Source organism: Bubalus bubalis, chromosome 4 (genome assembly GCF_019923935.1).
Source record: "Bubalus bubalis isolate 160015118507 breed Murrah chromosome 4, NDDB_SH_1, whole genome shotgun sequence".
Lineage (NCBI taxonomy): Eukaryota > Metazoa > Chordata > Mammalia > Artiodactyla > Bovidae > Bubalus > Bubalus bubalis.
The window spans coordinates 127494045-127504640 of record NC_059160.1 but is presented as its reverse complement, the minus strand read 5'-3'; the positions used below and the strand labels follow the sequence as shown (position 1 = coordinate 127504640).

The 10596-nt window shown below is 42.6% G+C and overlaps 1 protein-coding gene and 1 non-coding gene across 8 annotated transcripts in view; one reads left to right on the top strand and one right to left on the bottom strand.

Moving 5' to 3' along the window:
* Positions 1 to 43: 43 nt before the first annotated feature.
* ARID4B (AT-rich interaction domain 4B) overlaps positions 44 to 10596 on the top strand; it is a 138261-nt gene continuing 127708 nt past the window's right edge. For 2 of the 7 annotated variants that reach the window (XM_044942039.1, XM_044942040.1), the window contains exons 1-2: positions 44 to 474; positions 1287 to 1341. In XM_044942039.1, the coding sequence (XP_044797974.1) occupies positions 1336 to 1341 (6 nt within the window). In that variant the 5' untranslated portion in view covers positions 44 to 474; positions 1287 to 1335. The remainder of the gene's footprint in view (positions 475 to 1286; positions 1342 to 10596) is intronic. The other 5 variants (XM_044942037.2, XM_044942035.2, XM_044942038.2 and 2 more) reach the window with 3 other exon arrangements.
* On the bottom strand, positions 9685 to 9756 carry TRNAC-ACA. The gene has a single exon. It is a non-coding gene; the product is annotated as a tRNA-Cys (tRNA).

The following is a 10596-nucleotide window of genomic DNA, read 5'->3' as shown; positions in this document are numbered from 1 at the left end:
AAAAAAGTCTAGGGGAGGGGAGAAAGGAGGGAAGGGGGGGACTTGGGGTGGGGGGGAAGCGATGTTTGCCCGTCAGTCGAGTCCGGAGTGAGGAGCTCGGGCGCTGGAGCGGAGGGAGACTCTTCAGCTTAAGCTTGCCGCTGCCACGGCCACCGCCTGTACTTTTGCTCGGAGGGAGTCGCAGAGGGTCTGTCGCCGCCGTCCTCTGGAGGGCAGCGCGATTGGGGGCCCAGACCTCCAGTCCGGGAGAGATTTTTCGTCGTCCCCCCTCCCCCCAGCGAGGGAGCCCGAGCGGCCGCCAAACAAAGGTACCAGTCGCCGCCGCGGGAGGAGGAGGAGCCGGAGCTTCAGCCTCAGCAACCGCTGGACCCGCCGCCCTTCTTCCCCCATCTCTCCCCCGGCCCTGCTGGTTTTGGGGGGGAGCAGGGGAGGGGACTCTGGACGTGCCAGGGTCGGAGCTCGCCTCCGAGGAAGGTAGGGACATTTTCTGAGGCTTTCGCGGTCTCGTAAGGGGGTCTTTAAGGGAGTCACTGGGCCCGGCCGAGGACCCGGGGAAGGTCGCTCTGGTGGTCTCCCCGGGCACGGAAATTCGGGGCCTCGGCCTCCGTGGAGCTCCCCCCGTTCCCCGCAGTTGCCGAGTCCGAGTCGCCCCCCAGCCTAGCGGCCGCAGACTCAGCGCTTTAGCGTCCCTCGGCCGCGGTGGGGGGCCCGGGTCGGTGGGGGAGCTCTGCCGCCTCCTGGCCCCTCGGCGCTCTCGCCGTCCCCTCGGATCCTGCTCCCACTTGTCGGGTGTCCATCTCGGAGCGGGACGTGGGCTGAGGCTCTGCGGCGGGTCGGTGCAGCTCGCGGCCCGCCCGGCCCGTCCGTCGCCCCTGCTGTGCTCCCCCAGGCCCGGCTTGCGCCCGCTTGGACTTGGGGTGCGCGGCCCTTTCGAGGGGGAGCTGACGGAACGGCGCGGAGGCCCTCGGGCAGGAGGGCGCCCGGCCCCGCGCCGGCTCCCAGGCTTGTTGTGAGTTTCTTCTCTGACAGAAATGGCGTCATTGTCGGAGACGGGAAACTCCGTCGGGTCCCGACAATGGGGACGGGAAGCTGTCGAGCTGTGTAGGTGGCCGGGTTTGCGGGGATGGCGGGGCCAGAGGGGACCCTGAATCGGCGTGTGGTGGTTTGGGGGCTGACGCCTCCTTGAGCTCCTTTTCGGCGTGCAGGCTTCGTTGGAGTCCCTCCGCCTCCGCCAGTGCAGAGGGGTGCCCGTGATGTTGACGGGGTGTCTTTTGTCTCTTCTCCAGGTGCAGGTGAATCTGGTATTTTCGGGGAGATCGCGACCCCAGGATCATCATGAAGGTAAGATCACCTCCAGAAGTCGAGCCTCGGGGGCTAGAGAATCTAGGAAGTGGGGGCTTTGATTGAGTTCGGGTAGGGGGCCCCTCCGAGTTTTGCCGAGGAAGGTGTGTGTGGTAGGTTGGCGCCCGAGCTCGTCCCCGGAGACGACGAGGGTCAGCTGGTGTGGATATCGGTTGGCTTTGCTGTGGAGTTGGAGCTGGTTATCGGATATCTCGCTGAGGATGATTTTTCCTCATAGAACCTCTCTTTTTGCGGGGAATGAGAGAAATAGCTGCGTGAATTTAAGTGTTTTAAAAGCAGGTCAAGTAATCTGATTCTAGAAACTGAACTGTATTGTGGTTCTATCGGTTACACTGATGAAAGAACATCTCATTTATTGTGTGAACAGTATTGTGAATTTTTAACAGAAGACCTACTTGCTTAAGGGAATTATAATCTTAATTGAAAGATTTTTTGAAGAGAATGTTGGTGATCTTTCCGTAATTCAGAGATAGCAGTTAGTTGTTCCTTGTATTTCCGGGGATTTAGGATTATATGGTGTGTTTTCCTCTGCTGATCCATTAGGTCTATAAATTATCAGATGCTGTATTGCATTGTGATAAAACCGATGGCCAGGTTCCTTTTAAATATAAACATGTTAACTGAGGGGAGGATATTGTCTAAAAGAGTATGGTTTGCTTAAATGGTTGAAGAAATTATAGTCATAAACTTAGTACAGGTTGTTTTTTCACTTTAGAGAATATGTGATTGAATGCTGCCATATTTTTTAACGCACTTCAGGATGAAAAGCCTTAGATATCTGAAATGTTTAGATTCAGCTAGTGGAACTTAGAGATTAGCAGGTATTTTTCATCCATTACAAATTCAGAAGAGCTTGAAAAGAGTAGAGGGTTTTCACAAGGATAGAAATGCAACAGTTAGTATGTTAAAATGTAAATTCCAACCACTTTTGACAGTCCTTCGAATTTTTTTTTTAAATTTTTAATTCTCTTCAGAATCAGGACCTCTTTTATAGTACTGCATCCAAATTAAGATTTGTAGTACTTGTTCATGGTAAGAAGGGAAAGCTGTGACTACTTAAATCAAAGTAGTTAAATTCAGTCCTTTTTTTTTTTTTAGGTTGTTTTCTTTTTGAGTTTGAGGTGCTATAAACTCCTACATGAAACAGTTTAAATCTGATGAATTACTATTTCACCTTCATGTAAATAAAAAAACAGTGATGTTTCAGAAATGAATCCCTTTTGTTAATCACAGATGCTAGCTCCGTCACCTTCTGTCTGACCTGTGTGAAACAGTGACAAGTAAATTTTTTAGAAAAAATTATATCTTCTTTGGCGTTGGACAGCAATTTGTATAGAAAAGTGTTGGGTTGAATGATTTAAGTTTATAGGGTGAATAATACAGGAGTTAGTTTGGAATAAGTGTTGTAATCTGTCAAAGTTTCCAGTGGAGTGCCTGGCACATCTAGGGTACTATGTTAATTTTTGGTTAAAGGAAATGTAGTAAGTTGAAGGTCTTTTAGATTTTCATTTTCTCTCTTCCTTTCATTTTTTTTTTTAAACCTGTTTAAAAAATGAAAGTACGTTGGAAACTTCAGCTTGAAAGTTTCATAGTATTAGGCAAATGCAATTTTTTGGTGTTATTTTAGAACTACTCATTTTAAAGATTCAGCATTTCTGTTATTACTGCGTTTGAACAAAAAGTTACTAGTAATGTTAAAAAGAAAGAATTGCTAAAATAATCTTCCAATTTTATACAAGAAGAACGTCTGTTTTTATCAGTACAGTAAGTCCTCTCTTTGGGAATCTACTAGTAATCATAAGTTCTAAAAGCTTATTTCCTTCAACTTAAAAAGTTGAGAGACTGCCCATGGTTGGTATTTGCTTTAACAAAATTGTAATTCAAAATGTAGTACTGATTATATTAGACTTTAGATTTTCTCTTTTGTGTGTTCCCAGTCTCTATATTGTAATGACAACTAAGCCATGGTAGGACTTGGGTCAGTTATCAGATCTACCAAAGAAATTTGTACTTTGTAGCAAGCTTTTAAGTTCGTATTATTTGTCTTCCTAGTCACAGTAAATTTTATTAAGTGACAGCGTATTGAGGTAACTGAAAAAGTGTGTAGGAATACACTTTTTTGGTTGTTGCTTTAGAGTCCCAAGGCAAGGAAAAATGTACATATCATTTTAAATGTTGTATGTTTTAGAAGCAATTTTCCTGTAGTACTGCCTTTAAAAATTTATTTAAATACATAAAGCGCCTTTACCATATCTCGTGGTTCTGCCTGGTGTGTTTTTGAGAAATATGGCTATAACATAAAAGCGGATTTGTGCTTTAACAAAGATCATGACATTGGTGTTATGTTGAGTTTACTTTTCATACTTGTGATAAACCTTTCAATGTCATTGATAGCACATTGTGAGGAAATGATTATTGAAGTCTGTAAATAATTCTAAGACTTAATTATGTCAGTTACATTTTGCTTTTTTCTAAATTTCTTTGTTTTTGCTTTTATATCGTACATGTTATTAACATTTCTCATTACACTGCAGTAAATTTTCAAGTGGATATGGAATAGAGTAGACATTTCAGAATCTTTAGGGGATAAGTGATTCAGATGGTTGTGCTTAGGATCTGGGGAGATGGGCTTTTTTAGATGTACCATTCTCTCCTCACTAATCACTGTCTGAGACCACATAAAAATAATGGATTGATGGCACGTGCCTATTGAAATATCCTTTGTGTGAGTGAGTGTTCTCAGTCCCTCTCTGCCCACCCCACCCTTCTCCTTTCCTCTCTCTCCCTCCCTCTTTCCCCTCTACCTTTCCTTCCTCTCTGTTTTTTTTCCTTCCTTCCTCTCCTCATCTATCCTTCTTTTCTCTCTCCCCGTTTTATAAATCTTTCACTTAACAACAACACCTTCCATGTGTCAGGGAGTGTGACATGAAGGTAAATAACATCAGTCCTGTTCTCAAGGAGCTCATAATTTAGTTGAAGACACAGAAAAATAAAGCAAATGGTACATATTGAATTATACAAGTATTTTTTGCTGTACAGTATTTGTGATTAGTGCAATGGGAGGACAGAAGAGGACATCTAAAGCAGAGAGCCACGGAAAGTTCTTTGGTGGACTTGGCGTCTAAGCTGAAAGTTAAAGCTTTCGCTAGGTAAGAAGAGTAGAAAAGAGTGTTTCAGAGAGGGAACAACATACTGGAAAATAAAGGAAAAAAACCAGATGATGTATCTGGGAACTGTAAGTAGTTCAGTGTGGCTGAGGTTGACATAAAGGGTGATGCATCGGGGGTGGGAATAGGAGGGCAGTGACGGGAGATGAAGGTAAGTCAGGGAGCCGAAAAAGTTCTGCAAAGCTACGTGGAACCACTGAATGTAAGGATACTGGGCTTATACTAGAGAGAGATCACTTGGGTAGTATTGTACTGAAATATCTAAAGGGAAATCTGAATGGAAAATCTGGAAATTCCAGGTGATAAGTCAAAGTGAGAATGAATAAGGAGCTGACTCATGGGAGACTTAGTTCCAACTAATTCATGGGAGACTTAGTTCCAGGTGATAAATCAAAGAAAGAAGTGAACAAGGAGCTAATTCCATGGGAGTAGAACCAGAGGGAATAGATCTGAAATATCCAGGAAGTAAAATTGAGGACTAGCAACTCACCCTGGGGTAGAAGGAAGATGGAGATTTCTGTCTTGGAGTATGAGATAGATGTTATTTTATTTTGAATGATGCTGTGACTGGAGTAAACAGGAATTAAGGTTTTGAGTATTCAAGGGACCTATAGGAGGTCCACATCCAAGTGGACTTAACTAATTAAGATATAAGAGTAAGGGAGCAGGTAGAATGAAGAGAAATTGGAGGCTTGGTTAATCCAGTGTGAATGTTAACCTCATAGTTAATATTTATGGTATTTCAGGGTACTCGGACCCATAATATGACAAACGTATTTTGTGCTATAGACTAGTGATCTTTTTAATGAATAGATAATTTTGTAAAACACTGACTTGTTTTCTGTCCAAATTTCTAATCCTTTGCTTATTGTAATTTTTAAAAATGTGGTAGATATTTCACAGAAGAATGTGTTTTTGCTAGCTTACCTTGTAAATTCAGTCACTGAAGAGATACCATGTGCCTTGTTTGTACTAGGTGTGACTGTAGGTATTGAGGATACATCAGTAAACAAAATAAGAATTCTTAACCATTGTGGACTTTACAGTTGATGCTGGACCTGCACTTATACGTGGGTTTTTGATAAATACAGGCATAGTGATACCTGTACATGTCCGACTCTTTGCGACCCCATGGACTGTAGCCCACCAGGATCCTCCGTCCATGGGATTCTCCAGGCAAGAATACTGGAGTGGGTTGCCATTTCCTTCTCCAGGAGATCTTCCCATCCTAGGGTTCGAACCCAGGTCTCCAGCATTGTAGGCAGACGCTTTACCGTCTGAGCCACCAGGGAAGTAAATACAGGTATATGTAGTGTAAATGTATTTCCTCTTTCTTATGATCTTAATAATATTTTCTTTTCTCTGGCTTACTTTATTGTAAGAATACAGTGTAAAATACATATACAAAATATGTGTTTATCAACTTTGTATGTTATTGGTAAGGCTTTTGGTTAACATTGAACTATTAGTGGTTAAATGTGGGGGGAGTCTGAAGTTATACATGGATTTTCCATTGCATGGGGAGAGTGGGGGCCCCTAATCTTTGTGTTGTTCAAAGGTCGACTGTATTAGGGTGGATAGACACCAAACCAAAAGAAAAAAGTGGTAAGTTCTATGAAGGGAGATGAAGCAGAATCAGGTTAAAAGGGTAGAGTGACCGAGAGTGTGACTTTAGGTTAGATTGTTTGATCTTGAAATGTTTAAGGAGCAGGAAGGTGTCCTTTAGGGCTGAAGTGGGAGGAGATGAGGCTTGAGAGCTCACAAGGGCCAGAACAATGTAGGGCCATGTAGGCCGTGGTAAGGACTTAAAGTCTGAGTGTGCTAGGAAGTCACTGAAGAGTCTCAAGCCAGAGAGTGAAGTGATTGAGTAGGGGGTCAGTTGCAGGGGAATGGGAGTGGAAGTAGGGAGGTGAGCTGCAAGTCAGTTTGATGAGAGACGGAGGTAGAGCAGGTGTGGGAAATGGTTGTATTGAAGGTGGGGATATAGGAGTGTAATGAATTGGGTATGAGGTTTCTGCTTACTGCTGTTTATAGATGACTAACCCTCCCATCCCCAGTCCCTTTAAAAAAATCTTTTTGCTGTGATTTGTTGGTGGATAGATTCTTGGAACTGAGTACAGCCAAGAAGCCATTCCCAGCTCTTTGTTGCTGTTTAGTCACTCAATTGTGTCCCGCTCTTTGCAACCCCATGACTGGAGCACCAGGCTTCCCTGTCCTTCACTGTCTCCCAGAGTTTGCTCAAACTCATGTCCATCGAATCAGTGATGTCATCCAACTGTCTCATCCTCTGTCACCTGTTCTCTTCCTGCCCTCAATCTTTCTCAGCATCAGGTCTTTTCCAGTGATTTGGCTCTCTGCATCAGGTGGCCAGAGTATTGAAGCTCCCAACTCTTGGCCTTCCATTGTTAGTGGGCAGGGAACATTGAACTGAGCAGTCCTTTCTGTTATTTTGTTTTGCTTTTGAATTTTAGGGAATGAGGTAAAATTCACCCTTTAAAAAAGTATTTATTTATAAATTTTGTTATGCCAGGTCTCAGTTGCAGCATTGCAGGGTCTTCAGTTGCGGCAAGTGGTATCTAGTCCCTGACCAGGGATTGAACCCAGGCCCCTTGCTCTGGTAATGCAGAGTCTTAACCCCTGGACCACCAGGGAAGTCCCGAAATTCATCCTTTTAAAGTACACAATTCAGTACTTTTTCACAGACTGTTTCCGTCACTGCTATCCAACTCCAGAACATTTTCATCTTCCCCAGAGAGACCTGTTATCCATTAGCAGTCACTCTTTGTTCTCCCTTCCCTCTATCCTTCCTCTGGCAATCACTAATTTACTTGCTGTGTCTAAGAGTTTGCCTATTCTTGACATTTTCTAGCAATGGAATCATACAATATGTGACCTTTTGTGTCTGACTTCTTTCACCTATCATAATATTCTCGGGATTCATTCATTTTGAGGCATATGTCAATATTTCATTCCTTTTAACTGCTGAATAATATTTCATTTCCCTGGGTATACCACATTTTGTTGGTTGATTTATTTCTACTTTTGCCCATTATGAATGATGTTGCTGTTAACATTTGTTTCAGGCTTTTGTGTGAACATACATTTTCCATTTTGGGGGTTCTTAGGGAGTGGACCTTTCAGTTTTCAGAGTAGTGATGCTGCCTCTGGTAACCCTATTGAGAGCTGAGTGTTTTGTGTTGTAGAAAGTGGCCACTGAAGAGTTGGCCATTTAAAAAATTCACTCAACATTTATTGAATCCTTGCATGCTAGTCTCCAATCTAGCCATTTAGGATATACCCAGTGAACAAAGCAGATAGAAAGTCCTGGCCCTGTGGATCTTACCTTTTAAGATGAGGTGAGGGGCAGACAAGTAAGAAGAAACATAATAAATCAATTATCTAATTTGTTAGGTGGTCAGTAGTAGAGAAATAGAGGGGAGCTTGGTAAGGAGGACAGGGAATATGAGGTGGTTAGGTTGTAGCATGAAGTAAGGTGGTCAAGTAGGGTTTATCGAGAAGGTGTTTGTGCAAATACTTGAGAGAAGGATGTAAGGGAGTTAGTCTTGTGGCCTCAAAGGCAGTTGGACGTGTTCAGCGACCTGCACAGAGGCTAGGGTAGCTGGAGTGGATGAAGGAAGGAGGGAGATCAGAAGTGGAGGGGGTCAGGCAGGTAAAGGGGCTGCACGATGGGGGTGGCGCACGTCAGAGCTGATCACCTGGGCCCTTGAAGGCCTTTGTAAGGATTTTAGCTTTCACTCTGATAGAAATAGGGAGCAGTTGTGGGTTTTGAACAGAAGAATGATGCAGTCTCATTACAGAGTGGCCGATTTTCCTTATATTTTTAAAGGATCGGATGGAGGAGCCTGGTAGGCTGCAGTCCATGGGGTCGCTACGAGTCGGACGCAACTTCACTTTCACTTTTCACTTTCACACAATGGAGAAGGCAGTGGCAACCCACTCCAACCCACTCCGTGCCTGGAGAATCCCAGGGACGGCAGAGCCTGGTGGGCTGCCGTCTATAGGGTCGCACAGAGTCGGACACGACTGAAGCGACTTAGCAGCAGCAGCAGCAACTGCTGTGTTAAAAACAGGCTGTGGGCAAGTCTACAAGGTGGAAACCGACCAGTTAATGAGGGAGGTGTGGAATGGTCAGCTTCTAGGTGTGGTTTGAAGATAGAGCTGAAAGGAGTTCTTGTCAGGTTTAATGTAGAGGAAAGTCAAGAAGGGTACCAAGATGTAGATGAATAACTGGAAAGCTGGGATTTTATGAGGAAATTAGGTCTGCATAATTTTTGGAAATAAACATTTATATTGAATTCATTTATAAAATATATTTTACATTTGTGAAAATTGCTGACTGGTATATTGCTTGGTGAAATATGACTAAACTCAAAATATGGATATGCTGTATAGTGGACCATTGAATAACATGGGTTTGAACTGCTTGGGTCCACTTATACAAGAAGTTTTTTCAACAAATAATACAGTCATACTACACAATGCATGGGTAGCTGAATCCAAGAATGTGGATCTGCAGATACAGAAGGCAGACTGTAAAGTCAGGATTTACAGCTGTCCCTCCAGTCCCCCCGCCAGTGTTGCTTAAGAGTCAACTCTATTAGGTTTTTAGTTACAAATATTTAAAAACATTGCAGACTTTCATTTTTGATGGGCTGTTTAAAAACAGGACTGGTGGTACCTTCATTTGGCTGTCACAGGACAAGGATGTTGCTGCATTCATGCAAAGCATGCTCTAGTATTCTGTGCAAGATGACACCCGCAGTCATCTGTGGGTCAAAAAGGGCCAAAATCTTTTTGATATTTAAATATTGCATATTCTAGAAGGTACAGATTTTGATAAGGCATATATTGCAAGTAGAATTACTTAAAAATTTTTATTGATACTTAGGTGAAAAGCTTTTTAGCTTGTAACTTATTTTGAATACAGAAGACAAAAGAAAATACTAAAAAGTCTGTTTCTTTCAGAAAAAGAAAGAAGTAACTTTGGGGACTTTTTTATACCTGAATATGAAGTTGCTCAGTTGTGTCTGACTCTTTGCGACCCCATGGACTGTATCCTACCAGGCTCCTCTGTCCATGGAATTTTCCAGGCAATAGTACTGGAGTGGATTGCCATTTCCTTCTCCAGGGGATCTTCCCAAACCAGGGATTGAACCTGGGTCTTCTGCATTGTAGACAGACACTTTACCATCTGAGCCACCAGGGAAGTCCTCCTGGTGGACATTAAATGAAACATGAGCTGTAAATAACAAGCTTTTGTTCCCAAGATGACTGAAATATTTTCGTTTAATTACTTTACATGAAAATAAGTCAGTATATTTGTTACCTCTTAAACTGCTAGTGAGTATGTTTAATTTTAAGAGAGAGCTTTTGTTATAAAAATTGAGGAGTACAGGAAATCTTGATGTTCACATTTCCCATGGAAGATAATGTGTTTCTAGAAATCTGATAATTTTCATGCTAAAATTGGAGACAGCATTCAAGTTTGGGGAGGAAAAGTGAGTTTAAAATGTATGTAAACAGTTTAGCAGAAGATAAAAGACAAATCTACTAGGGTCAGTTCACAAAGACAGAGAAACCAACTTCCTTTTCACCTCACATACTAACAGTCGTGTTGGTTAATAGGACTAAGGGACAAAATAAAAGAGGCAGAAAAGAAAGTTTTAAAACAACACTTGGCTTACTCTGAGGATAATATCTAACTGAATAACTAGATGTACTGAGCATTAGGACAGTTGAAGATAAAGATACAGTTCTACTTTAGTCTGCCTGGTGTGTCTTTCCAGCTTAACATTGGTGCTGGTGGTCTGGTGGTAGAGAGGTTGAGTCTTTGGGGTGATTATTACCATTTGAAGGAAGAAAATCTTTACAGAAAGTAATGGATCACTTTTAAGTTATAAATTTAGCTATAACTTGAGAGAATAATAATTTGTACATAGTCTTTTACTATTGAAATGTGTCAGAAAACAGTCTGTATGGGGAGTGAGATAGATACTTTATGTAGACTTTTCTTATTTAAGCCATTTTTCCCCCCTGATTTATAGAT